At 39.9% G+C, this 19,268-nt stretch overlaps 1 protein-coding gene across 7 annotated transcripts; it reads right to left on the minus strand.

The window, feature by feature from the left end:
- Positions 1 to 1,974: 1,974 nt before the first annotated feature.
- LOC110533453 (high affinity cGMP-specific 3',5'-cyclic phosphodiesterase 9A) lies at positions 1,975 to 19,177 on the minus strand. 7 transcript variants are annotated; one of them, XM_036989846.1, is made up of 19 exons: positions 17,955 to 18,263; positions 17,031 to 17,101; positions 16,412 to 16,489; positions 15,033 to 15,076; positions 14,856 to 14,910; positions 14,479 to 14,549; positions 14,217 to 14,304; positions 13,447 to 13,528; positions 13,287 to 13,361; positions 12,987 to 13,073; positions 12,729 to 12,833; positions 12,513 to 12,595; positions 7,499 to 7,655; positions 6,560 to 6,673; positions 6,256 to 6,360; positions 5,581 to 5,709; positions 4,823 to 4,918; positions 4,068 to 4,146; positions 1,975 to 2,443 (listed from the first exon to the last, which is right to left on the minus strand). In XM_036989846.1, exons 1-18 carry the CDS (start codon positions 18,099 to 18,101, stop codon positions 4,096 to 4,098), a joined length of 1,638 nt encoding a protein of 545 aa, XP_036845741.1. In that variant the 5' UTR covers positions 18,102 to 18,263; the 3' UTR covers positions 1,975 to 2,443; positions 4,068 to 4,095. The 7 variants fall into 7 exon arrangements, with proteins under 7 accessions (XP_036845741.1, XP_036845739.1, XP_021473349.2 ...); XM_036989844.1 differs by having other exon boundaries at positions 1,975 to 2,653; XM_021617674.2 differs by adding an exon at positions 18,517 to 19,177 and having other exon boundaries at positions 1,975 to 4,918; positions 17,955 to 18,042.
- Positions 19,178 to 19,268: the final 91 nt, after the last annotated feature.

The raw sequence follows: 19,268 nt of genomic DNA on the forward strand, positions 1-19,268 counted from the left end.
GCTCTAGCAGGGCAGAAATTTGACAAAATGTGGCATCCTATGACGTTGAAAGTCACTAAGCTCTTCAGTAAGGACATTCTACCGACCTTTGTTTTTCTATGGAGATTGCAATAGTCAATTGGAGGTATACCTGTGGATGTATTTCAAGGCCTACCTACAAACTCAGTGCCTCTTTGCTTGACATCATGGGGAAATCAAAATAAATCAGCCAAGACCTCAGAAAAACAATTGTAGACCTCCACAAGTCTGGTTCATTATCGGGAGCAATTTCCAAACACCTGTACAAACAATAGTACGTAAGTATAAACACCATGGGACCACGCAACCGTCATACCGCTCAGGAAGGAGACGCGTTCTGTCTCCTAGAGATGAACGTACTATGGTGCGAAAAGTGAAAATCAATCCCAGAACAACAGCAAAATACTTTTTGAAGATGCTGGAGGAAACGAGTACAAAAGTATCTATATCCACAGTAAAATATCGATTTTTCAGTTTAGAAAGATTGAACATGTGGATTGATCAGTTTTGGATTTTGTCTGATTTTCTATGTGAACAGGTTCCAGTGTTCCAAAATCTAAACCGGCTAGTTGAGATTGGTCTAGATTTACTCAGAAGGTCTCTGAACTCAGCTTTAGGTGTATGGAATGATGGTCAAATAGAGTAGCCTTATCTGCCCGTTTCTGCTTTTTCCATAGATAATGTGCGAGCGTTGATCCTTGCTGGGGCTTCTGCTGGCCTTCTGATGGCCTTACTGGCAGCGAGATGACTTACTCAGGGAGATGGAGAGTGTGACAAAGGTGTTCCCCAGCCAGCACTCTGAGGAGTACAATCCACCTGGGGAGGCACCTCCAGACGGCCCAGCCCTCAGAGCCGGTCATCTTGATGCTGACAGCAAGGCGAAGAAGACATTGCACTGCCAGGCCCAGCGCCTGGCCTCCGCCTTCTCCTCCGCCCTCAATGGCTAGGTCTTCCACATTGACGAGGCCGACCAGGACGGCGACAGAACCTGAAATCTGTTTCACAGATTCTTCATAGTAGTGCTATTATCATCATCATATAGGGCAGGGTTCCCCAACGAGCAGCCCCCAGGTAATTGTATGTGGCACCCCAAATTTTCTGTGCAAAAAATACAATAAACGAAATAAAGGGTTTAAAAAAAACAATTAATTGTTGGACATAAAAGACTAAAAACACCAGCAAATCAACTACCAGTCCTTTTAATTTTGGAAATCTGTTACGAAGTATTCCTACGCATAATAAAGAGATATCGTGAGTGTATAGCGACGTTATCATTACTCATAGCATATCATTAAGTGTTGTTACTTTTCTATTATTTCTTTGGCCTGGTATTGTATCATTAATACAAGGTTGGTATCGTGAAAACACTACAGTGTTAGGCCAAGTTATCGTTACTCATTGTATATTATTAGAACTTTTACTATTTAGTGTCATTTTAGAATTCTATTATTTCTCTATTTTTCTTTCTTTCTGCATTGTTAGTCTACACCTGTTGTTTACGAAGCATGTGACAAATACAATTTAATTGGATATTGATTGGATTTATGTGATGGTATACAAATTTAAGCAAGGTTTGAAATTATGTTTTAGTCAAATGTTATCTTTTTTGGGCGTCTTGAGGTCAATTTTCAGTCTGCATTATTATTTGTATTTATGTTCTGGCCCCCTGAACATCTCTCAAGAAAAAAAACATTGTGAATGTTTTGCAGCTGGCTATTGCTTCTGGGTGTTTGTGTGTATAGTATATATGAGAGACCAGGTTGATAATGATGGATAACTTCTTTTAAAGAGGAAAACTAGTGTGAAAAAAGGTATAAGTTAGGCCTCAGAACGGAAAAGGTGTCCCAAATAACCAGCAGGTGGAGAAATAAAATGTAGTGTAATAGTTGTCACACAGTGACCTCTCCAGTTTCTCAGGAGACGCAAGTTTAAAATAAAGACATCTTCGAGATGATCGGCCAATAAGTATTGCAATTTTATTTTATTTGCAAAGTCATACACGCACGTGTCAAAATATACACTGGTAGAAATGTATTTGTCCCTTCACTGTAAATCATGTAGTGGTTTCTACAAAACTGGCTAACTTAAAATACTTCCGACCTGCTATATGTCCCTAATCTCCAACTTTGTCTTTAAAATTCCCATAAGGTGGCTGAGGTACAGTACACGTTAGCCCCATACAATGAAAAGCCCATTGTAAATACTATCCATATTATAAATACTATTATTTAACCTACCTCGCATACTAATTTAGAAGACACAATCTCTTCATATTTGTCCCTAAATGTTTCATCCTTCTCTACCAAAAGAAAACCTTGTGCAAAAGTAACAAGAAGAAACAAAACCAGCCCCAGTGTTGCCACCCATAAGGTCAAACAATATCACTGCCGTCTTCTCTCCTCTTCTCACTTTATGTTGGGAGGGGCTAAGGAGAGAGGGAAGGTGCTGATTGGTTAATTTGTATTTTTTCTCCACCCTACTTGCCTGGGCTGGCTACATAACTATATAACTACAGGAAGTTGTGGTATTAGGGGAGGAGTCTCCCTTTCTATGGCCAAAACCAAGCCAAGACGGTTGCTCAGGCTCAGGCAGACGCCTTGCTCCCCCCTCGGAATGGAAACACCATCCGAGGTCTCTAAAGCCAGAAAACAGAGGTGGGCATAACCAGTTAATTGGGAACGAGGGTTATTGTGTGATAAGACTATCATTATGAACAACAGAAGATCTACATTGTAAAGTGAGGTGTTATCGACATAGCCATCCATCAATGGGATCTTATTCAAAGGCCGATTAATATACAGATAATACATTTAACAGTGGAGGTTGGTAAAGGGAAGACGGCTCATAGCAATGGCTTGAATGGAATGTTAGCCATTACAATGAACATGTCCTTCGATTTAAAGTGACACCAGCCACCGCTGACATATCAAAACATTAAATTCAAGGGGGAGGAAAGTACATGATTAGGACACAACAGATCTCAGCCTACAGAGTTGTGATCCTGGATTATTTCTACTTCAGGTCAAGGGTCAAATGAGGAGAACAGGATAAGTGGAAAAGATTGCATAATATGCAACTGCTGGAGATAGTACCAAAGGTCACACAGAACTAGGTGTCAAAAGAGGGGGGTGGGGTGAGGTAGACCTATTACACACACACACACACTTCTCTACAATAGAACAGCCATGTCAATATGCCTTCTAAAATAGTTAGTATAAAAGCTTGACCTTTTATAGAATGTCATAACAATATCAATCATATGATAAATCAGCAATACTGCTATGTAACATGAGTTGATTTAAAGGCCCAGTGCAGTCAAAATTACATTTGTTGTGTATCATATTGTACAAGAGCTGAATAAACAAACATTGGTTTCCTCATTGGAAAAACATACATCAGTGTTATTTCCTGATAGTTTCTGGTTGAAAATATAATCTACACAGGGCTAATCACCAGGTTTGCATGAGCAGGGGTTTTGGCTTTCCGTGGTGACACAAAAAGCCATTTTCATGTAGCGAATACAAATCTGAAGTTCAATGTGTTTCCATTGCATTTTGAAACTCTACTGATAGTTTTGTAAAAAAAAAAAGTTCAGTTCAATAGCAAATGTGCCTACTCTGGTTTACCTGACAAGATTATTATGGATAAGAGCGAGAATGTTTATTTGTCAAATGGATGTCAAGCATCGATCATCATGTCAGCAGAATAAGACCCTCAATATTTATTGTAAAGCAGCATCAAAATCCCTTTGCACTTTCACAAGCCTGTGAAGTTCATACATTTATTTAATCTGAAGCCTAATAAACCATATGGTAACACTGGTATGACCACTAGATGGCACATGACACTTACTATTGAAACCAGTCTAGAGCCTGCCAATGCTGTATGGGCTGCATGTCTCAGAGTAGAAGTGTTAATTTAGGATCAGGTCCCCCTCTAAATATCCTGTTCATGTTGGGATAAATGTAAACTACATCATTAGTGGGATAAAGTTTGGTCAGAGAGTGAAAGAGGAGGGCACGTCACATCTATCTAACGTTTAAACTTACAAGGCACCAATGAGTTTGCAGGAAAAGCTTATTTCTTCTCTCCTCCTAATGACTTGCTCTCAGTTTTTTTCTTCTGTGCCTTGTAGAACAAAAGACACCTTTATGTTAACACAAGATGGCGGTGGAGGGATTTTATAGAGTAATAAAGCTGGTAGATAGTCTAAGGACCAAGGCCACAGTTATTGGGTGAAGTTACCCCTAGCCGCTGATCTTGGGTCAGTTTAAAAGTTTCCCCACTGGTGCTAAGGTTAGGTTTGAGGAAGCTGAGTCTCGATCTGCACATAGGGGAAACTTCACCCCTGAGCCAGTTATTATCATCACTACGCTGCTGTAGTAGTGCCTTGTAACAGGACATACCGCATCTACACACAATAAAAGGAAAGCAATGATGAGGCAGAGGTGTCATGCACTTAATTTTTTCAAGGGGGAACTGATGGCCAAATTCGATATCTTTGAGTTAATTATGCATTGAAGAAACATTTATTTTGTATTTTCAGCAAACAAATTTATAAAAGGACCCCCATTTTCAATGGCCATGACACATTCAGCTTAACTTCAGTCAATTCAGGAAAATAATTAAACACAATTTTAACTACAAATGCCCATGTTCTCTATTGTTTTTTTCTTCTCAAGAGTCTGTATAATGAGTCAGCCATAATGTATTCCATGTTTGTTCCATTTATTTTTAACATACAACGTAAATGAAATTTACCTCGATTCTTGAGGTCAACGAGGTGTGAGGAGAAGGGTTTTACCTCAGTCATGGCATCGTCAATCTGTTTAAGTTCTTCATAGTGGTCTCGAGAATCCCGCAAAGGCTGCACCATAATCTCCTCAATCTGGGGAAAAAGCTAGGACACACATTTAGATGTAGTCATTTAAGAGTGGCTCAGAACATGAAAGTTTGTCATCCCATTAGCTTTTTGTCCCAAAATAGTTTTCATCCATTATCCTACAAAAAAATTGTTTTAAGTCACCTGCCACCACTGATTTACATCCATAGATTAACCTCTACCGGGAAGGTTGAGCTAATGTGCGCTAATGTGATTAGCATGTTGTTGTAAGTAACAAGAACATTTCCCAGGACATAGACATGTCTTACATGGGCAGAAAGCTTAAATTCTTCTTAATCTAGCTGCACTGTCCAATTTACAGTTGCTATTACAGTGAAAAAATACTATGCTATTGTTTGAGGAGAGTGCACAACAACAAAAAACTAGTATCACGGCAACTGGTTTGATACATTCACCTCTGAAGGTAAATAATGTACTTACATTCAGTGATCTTGCTCTGATTTGTCACCCTGAGGGTCCCAGAGAGAAAATGTAGCATAGTTTTGTTTGATAAAATGTATTTTTATATTCAAATGTAGGAACTGGGTTCTAAAGTTTGAACCCCTGTCCAGGAAACCGCCCCACGGTGTTATAGCATACATTTTTGTTGGCAAACATTTTGGATTGTTGAATCTCACTCTGGATCTCAGTCACAGGCTCACTCGGGAACAGAAACACACCTTCATAACAGTCTCAAACATGGGAATGAGGACGAATTTGATGAAGCCAATCTGAGCGGTGGGTTTGGTCACTTTGTCCCGATCCATGAACGGAGCTACTGGGAGACCCTCAGATTTCTCTCTGTCACTCTGAACACAAAAACAGATAATGAAAGCCTATACAGAACATTTGCTTCTTTCCTCATTGGAAAGAAAGAGGCACACCTCCCCACACCCATTGGCAAATGCATATATAGTTTGCCTTAAACCAAGGATTTGTGTGATTTCATGAGATAAGAAATGTAAATATCTTTAAGGTGAAAATACTTCCTTGCAACATTAAAGGTTGGTCAAGACTCGTGGACATCTATCGTTGACAAATACACGTACCATAAATGGTAGTAACATCTGTTGACAGACTGTGGGATTCAACGACTAATGAGAACTTTGTTCCAGTACACAACTGTTTTGTCACTAATCGTTTGGACAAATCTGAATTTCACAGGCTCTCACATTTTGGAAGGGGAAGGGACATTTGTCCCATAGACATGCCCGAAACTGGCTGAGAGTTTTCATTTGGAGGGGTGGAGACTTTGCTACTCTTGTCTCCCCCCCAGAACTATTTGCACAATTTTTGTTCTGTGACCGAGATTAGTCAAGACTATACTTTTTCTTCACAAAAAAGCAGTAACTCACCTGCATAAAGTATTCCTCCAGCAGGCAGTCTAGCCAGGGCTCGGCCACCTCCGTGGGTCTCACCTCATTGGAGATGTCACAGCACTTGATCAACACCAGCTTTAGCTGCACAGAGACGCAACAACAATCCTCAATCATAACGGATGTAACACCTAACAACCTTGTAAAGAGGTTCAGACGTCTTGGCATTAACGTTAAGGTGCTGGGTTGTCCATTGCTAGACCCGGGTTTGGGCATCCCCCAAAGTCTCTGCAATACATTTGACACAACCTTGACTTGAGGATATACGTAATTGCATACATACACATGTCACATGCTTGTGGTTGGTGAAGTCAAAGTTGTCCACGTTCTGCTTGAAGGAGTCCAGTATCTCACCGTGTCTGGCCATATCTGTGGCTAAGATGAGAGTGATGATAGCCTGCCAAGGTCACAAATAATATCATTATACTACACTAGAAACCAATCCTGGCCAAAATCATAAACAAAAGCCATCCTCTGTGCAAAACTATCCCTATGTTTAGGTGGTGATGTGAAATACCATTTATTTTACAATAATGTTGGTTTCTATTCATGGTAGGCTATACACAGTGTACAAAACATTAGGAACACCTGCTCTTTCCATGACCTAGACTGACCAGGTGAATCCAGATGAGCTATGATCCCTTATTAAAGTCACTTGTTAAATCCACTTCAAATCAGTATAGAGGAAGGGAAGAGACAGGTTAAAGAAGGATTTTTAAGCCTTGAGACAATTGAGACAATGATTGTGTGTGTGCGCCATTCATAGGGTGAATGACAAAAATATTTAAGTGCCTTTGAACGGGGTATGGTAGTAGATGCCAGGCGCACCGGTGTGAATGTGTCAAGAAGTGCAACGCGGCTGGGTTTTTCATGCTCAACAGTTTCCAGTGTGTATCAAGAATGATCCACCACCCAAAAGACATCCAGCCAACATGACACAAATGTGGAAAGCACTGGAGTCAACATGGGCCAGCATCCCTGTGGAATGCTTTCGACAACTTGAACAGCCCATGCCTGATGAATTGAGGCTGTTCTGAGGACAAAAGGGGGTACAACTAAATAATAGGAAGGTGTTCCTAATGTTTTGTTCACTCAGTGTATAGTTATCCTAACTTAGCTAAACCCCATTTTTAGCTTCTGAACTATAATACATGCTACTTCACAAATGCTGTGTTATTCAAATTGCAGTGAGGTCCTTGCTGTGAGAAACCTGGTGCCTCACCTGTCTGAGGTGTTTGAAGGCCTCCGTTTCTATGTTGGCGAAGATGTTACACTCTGGCATGGAGATGATCTGGAAGGCCACGGCACAGTGATGGTTCTCCAGGGGCGAGATGTCGTTGTAGCGCACCGCCAGCTCTGTGTGAGCGTTAATCTGGTACCTGCCACAGGACATAGCATTAGCACACAAGTATATTCAGATCTCTCCAGATATGTTAAATCTGTTTCTAAGTCCGGGCTCTAGCTGGGCCACTCAAGGACATTCAGAGACATGTCCCGAAGCCACTCCTGCATTGTCTTGGCAGTGTGCTGAGGATCGTTGTCCTGTTGGAAGGTGAACCTTTGCTCCAGTTTGAGGTCCCCCTCTCCCTCCTCCCCTTTCTTATTTAGTAAGTTTAATTGTTTTCATTGCTGTTCTTATTATAAGTAAGTTTTCATCCAGGATTTTCTGTACTTTGCTCCGTTCATCTTTGCCTCCCTGAAGAAGGCCCTTCTCCCCTGATTTCTCAGTTTGGCTGGGCTGACAGCTTTCGGAAGAGTCTTGGTGGTTCCAAACTTCTTCCATTTAAGAATGATGGAGGACACTGCATTGTTGGGGACCTTAATGTTGCAGACATGTTCTGGCACCCTTCCCCAAATCTGAGCCTCAACATAATTGAATAATTTTTTAAATAATAGATGTGCAAATATTGTACAATCTACATGTGCAAAGCTCTTAGAGACAGATTCACAGCTGTAATTTCTGCCAAAGGTGATTCTAACATGTATTGACTCAGGGTTGTGAATACTTATGTAAATTAGATATTTATGTATGGATTTTTTATACATTTGCAAAAATGAAGAACTTATCCAATAACTTATCCTCTGCAGCAGAGGTAACTCTGTGTCTTCCTTTCCTTTGGCGGTCCTCATGAGAGCCAGTTAACTCTAATGAACTTATCCTCTGCAGCAGAGGTAACTCTGGGTCTTCCTTTCCTTTGGCGGTCCTCATGAGAGCCAGTTAACTCTAATGAACTTATCCTCTGCAGCAGAGGTAACTCTGGGTCTTCCTTTCCTTTGGCGGTCCTAATGAGAGCCAGTTAACTCTAATGAACTTATCCTCTGCAGCAGAGGTAACTCTGGGTCTTCCTTTCCTTTGGCGGTCCTCATGAGAGCCAGTTAACTCTAATGAACTTATCCTCTGCAGCAGAGGTAACTCTGGGTCTTCCTTTCCTTTGGCGGTCCTAATGAGAGCCAGTTAACTCTAATGAACTTATCCTCTGCAGCAGAGGTAACTCTGGGTCTTCCTTTCCTTTGGCGGTCCTCATGAGAGCCAGTTTCATCATAGCACTTGATGGTTTTTGCGACTGCACATTTTACGTATTGACTGACCTTCATGTCTTCAATCAATGATGGACTGACGTTTCTCTTTGCTTATTTGAGCTGTTCTTGCCATAATATGGACTTGGTCATTGACCAAATAGGGCCACACCTACCTTCTCACAACACAACTGATTTGCTCAAACTCATAAAGATGGACAGAAATTCCACAAATTAACTTTTAACAAGGCATAACTGTTAATTGCAATGCATTCCAGGTGACAACCTCATGAAGCTGGTTGAGAGAATGCCAAGAGTGTTCAAAGCTGGCATCAAGGCAAAGGGTGGCTACTTTGAAGAAAAATATACTTTGATTTGTTTAAATTTTTTTTGGTTACTACATGATTCCATACGTGTTATTTCTTCACTACTATGCTACAATGTAGAAAATAGTAAAAATAAAGAAAAAGCCATGAATGAGTAGGTGTATCCAAACTTTTGACTGGTACTATATATAGACATAAACAGTGGGGAGAACAAGTATTTGATACACTGCCGATTTTCCTACTTACAAAGCATGTAGAGGTCTGTAATTTTTATCATAGGTACACTTCAACTGTGAGAGACGGAATCTAAAACAAAAATCCCAAAATCATACGTGATTTTCTAAGTAATTAATTTGCATTTTATTGCATGACATAAGTATTTGATACATCAGAAAAGCAGAACTTAATATTTGATACAGAAACCTGTGTTTGCAATTACAGAGAACATACGTTTCCTGTAGTTCTTGACCAGGTTTGCACACACTGCAGCAGGGATTTTGGCCCACTCCTCCATACAGACCTTCTCCAGATCCTTCACGTTTCGGGGCTGTCGCTGGGCAATACGGAATTTCAGCTCCCTCCAAAGACTTTCTATTGGGTTCAGGTCTGGAGACTGGCTAGGCCACTCCAGGACCTTGAGATGCTTCTTACGGAGCCACTCCTTAGTTGCCCTGGCTGTGTGTTTCGGGTCGTTGTCATGCTGGAAGACCCAGCCACGACCCATCTTCAATGCTCTTACTGAGGGAAGGCCATCACGTGATACATGGCCCCATCCATCCTCCCCTACAATATGGTGCAGTCGTCCTGTCCCCTTTGCAGAAAAGCATCCCCAAAGAATGATGTTTCCACCTCCATGCTTCACGGTTGGGAGAGTGTTCTTGGGGTTGTACTCATCCTTCTTCTTCCTCCAAACACAGCGAGTGGAGTTTAGATCAAAGAGCTCTATTTTTGTCTCATCAGACCACATGACCTTCTCCCATTCCTCCTCTGGATCATCCAGATGGTCATTGGCAAACTTCAGATGGGCCTGGACAAGCGCTGGCTTGAGCAGGGGGACCTTGCGTGCGCTGCAGGATTTTAATCCATGACGGCGTAGTATGTTACTAATGGTTTTCTTTGAGACTGTGGTCCCAGCTCTCTTCAGGTAATTGACCAGGTCCTGCCGTGTAGTTCTGGGCTGATCCCTCACCTTCCTCATGATCATTGATGCCCCACGAGGTGAGATCTTGCATGGAGCCCCAGACAGAGGGTGATTGACCGTCATCTTGAACTTCTTCCATTTTCTAATAATTGCGCCAACAGTTGTTGCCTTCTCACCAAGCTGCTTGCCTATTGTCCTGTAGCCCATCCCAGCCTTGTGCAGGTCTACAATTTTATCCCTGATGTCCTTACACAGCTCTCTGGTCTTGGCCATTGTGCAGAGGTTGGAGTCTTATTGATTGAGTGTGTGGACAGGTGTCTTTTACACAGGTAAAGAGTTCAAACGGGTGCAGTTAATACAGGTAATGAGTGGAGAACAGGAGGGCTTCTTAAAGAAAAACTAACAGGTTTGTGAGAGCCGGAATTCTTACTGGTTGGTAGGTGATCAAATACTTATGTCATGCAATAAAATGCAAATGAATTACTTAAAAATCATAATGTGATTTTCTGGATTTTTGTTTTAGATTCCGTCTCTCACAGTTGAAGTGTACCTATGATAAAAATGACAGACATGCTTTGTAAGTAGGAAAACCTGCACAATCGGCAGTGTATCAAATACTTGTTCTCACCACTGTGTGTGTGTGTGTGTGTGTGTGTGTGTGTGTGTGTGTGTGTATATATATATATATATATATATACACACACATACACACAGTTGAAGACGGAACATACACCTTAGCCAAATACATTTAAACTCAGTTTTTCACAACTCCTGACATGTAATCCTAGTAAACATTTCCTGTCTTAGATCAGTTACGATCACCACTTTATTTGAAGAATGCGAAATGTCAGAATAATAGTAGAGAGAATGATTTATTTCAGCTTTAATTATTTCATCACATTCCTAGTGGGTCGGAAGTTTACATACACTCAATTAGTATTTGGTAGCATTGCCTTTAAATTGTTTAACTTGGGTAAAGCATTTTGGGAAGCCTTCCACAAGCTTCCCACAATAAGTGGCCCATTCCTCCTGACAAAGCTGGTGTAACTGAGTCAGGTTTGTAGGCCTCCTTGCTCTCACACGCTTTTTCAGTTCTGCCCACAAATGTTCTATAGGTTTGAGATCAGGGCTTGTGATGGCCTCTCCAATACCTTGACTTTGTTGTCCTTTAGCCATAACTTTGGAAGTATGCTTGGGGTCATTGTCCATTTGGAAGACCCATTTGCGACCGTGCTTTAACTTCCTGACTGATAATTGTCCTTCCTCATGATGCCATCTGTTTTGTGAAGTGCACCAGTCTCTCCTACAGCAAAGCACCCCCACAACATGATGCTGCCACCCCCGTGCTTCACAGTTGGGATGGTGTTCTTCGGCTTGCAAGCCTCCCCCTTTTTCCTCCAAACATAACGATGGTCATTATGGCCAAACAGTTCTATTTTTGTTTCATCAGACCAGAGGACATTTCTCCAAAAAGTACGATATGTCCCCATGTGTAGTTGCAAACCGTAGTCTGGCTTTTTATGGCGGTTTTGGAGCAGTGGTTTCTTCTTTGTTGAGAGGACTCAGGTTATGTCGATATAGGACTAATTTTACTGTTAATATAGATACTTTTGTATCTGTTTCCTCCAGCATCTTCACAACGTCCTTTGCTGTTGTTCTGGGATTGATTTGCGCTTTTCATAACCAAAGTACGTTCATCTCCAGGAGACAGAACGTGTCTCCTTCCTGAGTGGTATGGCGGCTGCGTGGTACCATGGTGTTTCTACTTGCGTACTATTGTTTGTACAGATAAACGTGATACCTCACCTTTTTTCCTGAGGTCTTGGCTGATTTACCAATGATGTCAAGCAAAGAGGCACTGAGTTGGAAGGTAGGCTTTGAAATACATCCACAGATACACTTCCAATTGACTCAAATTATGTCAATTAGCATATCAGAAGCTTCTAAAGCAATGAAATCCTTTTCTGGAATTTCCAATCTGTTTAAAGGCACAGTCAACTTAGTGTATGTAAACTTCTGACCCACTGCAATTGTGATACAGTGAATTATAAGTGAAATAATCTGTCTGTAAAAAATTGCTGGAAAAATTACTTGTTTCATGCACAAAGTAGATGTCCTAACTGACTTGCCAAAACTATAGGTTTGTTAGAAATTTGTGGAGTGGTTTAAAAACAAGTTTTAATGACTCCAACCTAAGTGTATGTAAACCTTCAACTGTATATATATATAAAGGTATATGTAATGTGACCTACGTGTTGTTGTAGCCTGGGTGATCTAGGTCGTGACACACGGCAGCTGTCATGAGGATGCACATGTCAGTCATGGAGAGCCTCTCCTGAGAAACACAGCTAGAGTCAGAGTGACACACACACGCACACACACACACACACACACACACACACACACACACACACACACACACACACACACACACACACACACACACACACAATGAGGTGTGTTCTCACTTGTAAGTTGCACAGGTGGATCATTCCATACATCATCTGACTGACACAGAAGCAGTGGCGGAAGTTATGGAACGGGTTGTTGCGGTAATTCTCCTGGATTCCCAGCTGAAACACAAAGCAAAAAACATCTTACAAACAAGAAATCAAGCCTTTTTTAATAGTGTACATATTTTTACTTTCACGAGATAAAGAATGGAAATCGAGGCTAATGACTACATGGGTAAAGATAGGGGTTTCACAAGTGTGGATCTAACTCACCAGCCATCGTTTCAGTGTGATGGGGTTCATATTAAATTCCTTCACCAGGCCCAGATCATGATACATGTACTCCAGACAGCTTAACATCTCCACATTGGAAACACAATACAGTAATGAGAACTATCAGAATATGTTTAATGCTACACATAGCAATTGGGACTAAGACGCTGATTAGCTATCTTTATAGATTGCCTTGGAAAAAGTACCAAAGCAAGAATAATCATTTGTCAGATAAAAATACATTTATACATACATGCAATGCATATTTGCCCAAATTAGGCTACATGAAATATCCCCAACCTCATTGTGCTCCCAATGCCAAACATCAAATGTAGGTTTCTTCAGAGCTTCTATGGTCTCCTGGGATAGAGTATACTGTAGACATAGTGCAAAGAGTAATGGAAGTCATTTATTCACCATTAACAAAAGGTGTACTGGTTATTATGCTTTAACTGTTTACCTTTGGGTAATTTGGAACGTCTCGTCTTGGGGAGAGTTTCTTGCCGTCCTCTGTGAAGCTATATTTGCAACCACAAGTCACTCTAATAATAAGAAGCAATATTGGGGAAAACAGAAGGGCGGAAGCCTACAAGTTAAGAATATATAAGAACATATTCATGTAATGGGCCTTCAATCAACACTGATTTAAGGGCAACATATGGCTTAGTCAATTTTAAGAGGCTCTTATTTGAATCATAATAGACCACACATGCAGTATTAATTAGACAATCTGCAGTTTAAAGAATAACAAACGCTATCTGACTATCCACGAGGAAACAATTCTGGTTTGAACCATGTTTTGAGGGTATACAGTGTTTGTTTACAATTACATTGTTTACAAAAAAGGTATTAAAACATGCTTATATTTTGGGATCTGATGGGGTAGGACAGTTGAACTTAGCTCATGAGGCATTTATAAGTTATATTCTTTCAGAATCAATGGATATCATTAATTTAACAATCCAAAAATGGATGTAGCAATTGCAGATTGCCCCTTAAAGGGAAATGTACTGAACAATGTGTTACTTTGGACCCTTAAAAGGCCTTTTGAATGAATCAACACGGATTTGAGTGTCTTCTATATAATATTTTCAACACTGACCTCACCAACATTGACCTTTTAAACTTAAATGTTGTAAATGTAGACATGTACATCTGGATTCTGTTTAATTCATTATTATTATTACTACTATCTGATATGATAATTTGGTTAATTTGCAGTTGTCTGACCTTCCTCCTCCCTTTGAGGTCATCTCATCCCGTAATTTCCTCAGGTCGTTCTTACACTTCTCAATCTCCACCATTTTAAGCCCCTCTACTGCAACAGAGAGTCAATGTATACAGTATTAAATATTTCACAACAAAACCGATATATTCTTTTTATATATTCCATTTTTATATTGCATATAAAAGTATATACAGTGTAGGTGTGAATATTCCCACAAACTAAAGCCAGTGGTGCCAATGTTAATACAGTAACACCATCACTCACACTCCACTCTCTTCTCCAACATGACAAGCCTATTGGTCACCTCTGTCTTCAACTCATTGATTCTAAAAGCCCTGAAACAGAAATGGAGGAAAACATAGCTCCTTTAATTGAGCAGAAATCTGTGTGAGCCTAGGCAACAGTGGACACGTATGCATTCTTAAAAATTTGACTTACAAAGAAAATCAATCAAATCAACACATTAGACTGAACAGATGAATGAAAAGAGACACAAATCCAGAAATTGGTGCGATGGCCACAGATATTTTCTCAGATATCATTTCTAACTTGATCAAATAAACTATACTAAACAAAACACTCTGGATAAGAGTTTCTGCTAAATGACTAAAATATATAAAAATGTAATACTTGTATATCACCTGCTAAATTGCTCTGCCACCTGAGACAAAACATTCTGGAACATGTCTTCTTTGTCTGAAAGGAGGAAAAATATGTATCGGTGGTTCTGACTTTGTTTCTGTATTATCTGTTTACCATTACTGTATGTGTGACTGTGAAAATTATAGAATTCGCAAATGCTTCGTATTGTAGCGTACCTCCCACCTGACCAGTCGACTGAGGCATTACCTTGTACTGGGAGCTGCGATGAGACAAAACAACAACAGATTTCAGTAACCACAGTAATTGCAGCTTGTATCCCACCCTCCAATTTAAGTGATTTAGCTTGAACCATCTGGAAAAACGTTTACCTACACAGTGTCACAATATTACTTTAAAGTATTGTTCCAGTTCATTTTTTGTTGTTGTTTACATTTGAAAATATATACACTACCGTTTAAAAGTTTGGGGTCACTTAGAAATGTCCTTGTTTGTGAAAGAAAATCATTTTTTTTGTCCATTAAAATAACATAAAACTGATCAGAAATACAGTTGTTAATGTTGCAAATGACTATTGTAGCTGGAAACACCTGTTTCTTTTAACGGAATATCTACATTGGGTGTACAGAGGCTCATTATCAGCAACCATCACTCCTGTGTTCCAATGGCACATTGTGTTAGCTAATCTAAATGTATAATTTTAGAAGGCTAATTTATCATTAGAAAACCCTTTTGCAATTATGTTAGCACAGCTGAAAACTGTTGTTCTGATTAAAGAAGCAATAAAACTGGCCTTCTTTAGACTAGTTGAGTATCTGGAGCATCAGCATTTGTGGGTTCGATTACAGGCTCAAAATGGCCAGAAACAAAGAACTTTCTTCTGAAACTCGTCAGTCTATTCTTGTTCTGAGAAATGAAGACTATTCCATGTGAGAAATTGCCAAGAAACTGAAGATCTCGTACAACGCTGTGTACTACTCCCTTCACAGAACAGAGCAAATTGGCTCTAACCAGAATAGAAAGAGGAGTGGGATGCTCCGGTGCACAACTGAGCAAGAGGACAAGTACATTAAAGTGTCTAGTTTGAGAGGCCTCACTAGTCATCAACTAGGAGCTTCATTAAATAGTACCCGCAAATCACCAGTCTCAACATCGAAGAGGCAACTCCGGTATGCTGGCCATCTAGGCAGAGTTGCAAGGATGACGCCATATCTCAGACTGGCCAATAAAAAGAAAATATTAAGATGGGCAAAAGAACACAGACACAGGACAGAGGAACACTGTCTAGAAGGCCCGCATCCCAGAGTCACCTCTTCACTGTTTAATGAATCTGCCAGTTGAGGACTTGTGAGGCGTCTGTTTCTCAAACTTTTCTTTAAAAAAAAAATGACATTTCTAAGTGACCCCAAACTTTTGCACTGTAGTGTATATATTGTAGGAAATAATATGGTAATAATGTATACTTCCTGCTACCATGTCTACACCAAACCAATGACTGATATAAGCTTATTACATATTCACAATGTATTGTCTGAATAAATACCAGGTTAAACAACGGACTGTAAAAAATAGTGTTTCCAAAAACACGTGTCATTACTTTGGGGTGTTGGTAGGCATTGTGGGATCGATGGAGACCAGCGCTCCCTCCGAGTCCACCAGCCTTATAGCAGTATTTCTGAGGACAAATCAAAGTATTCCACAAAGTATTAAATACATCAAAGTATTGTAGGCTGCATCATGTTAAGTGGGGAAAAGGGAAATGGTAAGTAAAAAAAAACACTTTGAAGCTGAGGACAGACAATGCAAACTTCAAAAGGCGAGGAGATCCATAATGCAAACTCAAGAGTTTTAGCATAATAAGTAATGTTAGACAGTTGGCATATTGATTTAACATTGTTGATAAGTGCAGGACATAAGGGTGTACAGATGTATGATCTTAATTTGACCACCCTGTTGCAGGAGAATTGTCCTGCAATAGACGAAATGTAAAACTAGTGTATTTGAGGATTAAAAAGGCTTCTGACGTTTGTAATTTCCACTTTGAAATTTTAGACTTGATTTCCCCTTACAAAAAATGTATCAACCCCAACCAAAATGTCCATTAATTATAATCCACATTTTCTGTTGCTGCAGGATTATTTTCCTGATGTAGCTAACTGGCTCAAATTAAGATGCGTTTGTGTTTGAGTGAAAAAGGGCAGTGAGGTGCCACTGACCTGGCTATGTTAGAGGAAGAACACAGCAGTTCTCGGATGTCACAGGGGCTGCAGTATCGACTGAAAATCACCTAAAAACAGAGGCAAGAACATTTAAAGATACAAATAGTACTGATGTTGATCAAACTGCATATCTTCATACTTAATAGTGCCTTGGTTCTGTATTTCAGGGATACTGAAGATAAATAATACTACTCAAGTAATGATGTTATTTATAACCCGTAAACTCCTAACAACTGAAATCAATAGAATGAATATCAATAATGATGACAGCATGTTCACTCCAGGTGTTACACCTGCCTTTGTGTCACAACCACCTGTGAATCACCTGTGTCTTATCTCAGCATCTCTTGACCTGACCAAAGCCCCCATACTTTCACAGGAGATGAACACAAGGTGGTCACATGTAAGGCAGAGAGAGTTCAAGTGGTTTGAGTTGTAAGCTCTATCCTTCAAACTACTTCACATTTACTACATCTAAAAATCCGCTAATGCAATCAACATCAAACATAAAACACATTTTCCTTCAACTTTCTTTCCATCCTCATTCATGACAATTACAAATTAATATAATTGATGTACCTCAAGCATCCATCCCTTCGATTCAGTTACACTACTTAAAGCTCCTCCTTATAAAGTGTTATATAATTCCTTAAAAACATGCATGTCATTGTTGTTGATATTATTTGCATTATATCAGCTGTAATGAACTGATAATGGCAGCTGGTGTACCAGGATCATAAGTTGTGTCACTCAGTCTCGCCAAAGAGGAAGAGGCAAGAGGTTTCACTCTTGCCAAAATCTGTCAAAAATAAGCGCAATGTGTTTTTATGAGCTTATTTGGGACCTAAGCTTGTCGCCTGCCTCCCCGCCTTTGGAACATGAGCATCTTGTCATTATATACAGATCGCTGGTCTCACTCACCTTCTGCATTTTCCCATCCACATCTAGGTAGACTGTCTTGGGGGCGTATGATGAGGAGCTGGTACCCATAGTGACCTTGTACCTCACTCTGTAAAAAAATGAAATGGGAACTGAGAAAGGCACAAATAACAGTTGTACTTTACTCATGTGGATCGTTGGTACCACGCTCACCGGTCTACAATTAATTTCATATCATTGTGGTGTACCGTGGGGTTGAGAATAAGTATGCAGGTACAGAAGGAAATACAAATGTTGATGTCTAGGATAAAATTAATTCAGAGCAGCTATTTATCCATTCCATGTATTACATTCATGCTGGATCATTACCATGAAAAGCAAGTAAAAGTAACCTTATTTATCATAATTTAAATATTAATTGCATATACTTTCAATAAATTAATTAATAGATGAATATAGATAAATACTACAATTTTCCTGTCAACCAGTTGCTACATAACACATTGAAATATAAATGCACTCCTGTAGCAAAAAAATAATATCAAGATCAAAAGTATCTCAATGCGAATTCATCTTGCAAAGAATCTAACGAAACTAGACTTACATACTTCCGTCAGTCACTGTCAGAAGCAAACCTCTCCTGCCTGTTGATATGCTGCAGATCCAGAACGAGTGAATACAACCTGTATGAAACCTGGGGGAGGGATCCACGACCAGCCCTTTAAATATCACCCATTAACTCTGCAGTTGCCAAGGGATCATGGAGGTAAAATCTCAATAGTTTTTAATTGATTCCTCACGTCCTCGCCTCCAACACAGTTCAAGGAGGCGGCTAAGAAAGAGGAATCAAGGAAACACACGAGATGCACCCATGGTGGTGGAATAGAATCAAATATTGACATCATGTGCATGTGTTTAGCTTTGATGGTCTCATTAGGTAATGCCTATTCAAGGGGTTACCTCAGATTTGAATGGTGCACGTCATACATCATTAATAAAGTGGGCTTGTTCTGATTAATTATTAGTTCACTAAGGGTCATGGAAATGAAAGGTCCAGATGGTGTTAGAAGTATGTGTGCATCCCAAATGGTACCCTTTTACCTATATTGTACACTACTATTGACAAGTCTCACGGGCCCTGGTCAAAAGTACTGCACTATAAAGGAAATAGGGTGCCTTTTGGAATGCAATGCAGACATGGGTGATGTGGTAACAGAATATGTTTTTGAGGGATATGGGATTTAGATAAGCGAGTATGAGCAGTTTGTGCCGTTAACAATGAAATATGACAAGATAAAAACATCCTGGAGCATGTTTACACCAGTCAACGGTTTATATATATATATATATATATAT

The sequence above is a fragment of the Oncorhynchus mykiss genome, chromosome 10, assembly GCF_013265735.2.
Source record: "Oncorhynchus mykiss isolate Arlee chromosome 10, USDA_OmykA_1.1, whole genome shotgun sequence".
NCBI lineage: Eukaryota > Metazoa > Chordata > Actinopteri > Salmoniformes > Salmonidae > Oncorhynchus > Oncorhynchus mykiss.

Coding starts and splice junctions, on each gene's coding strand:
- LOC110533453 (XM_021617675.2), bottom strand. CDS start 18,101: ATGAGTAAAGTACAACTGTTATTTGTGCCTTTCTCAGTTCCCATTTCA. Junction 14,550..14,855: donor GTGGCAGAGCAATTTAGCAG/GTGATATACAAG, acceptor TTTCTGTTTCAG/GGCTTTTAGAATCAATGAGT. Junction 6,361..6,559: donor ACCACAAGCATGTGACATGT/GTATGTATGCAA, acceptor GTCTCTGTGCAG/CTAAAGCTGGTGTTGATCAA.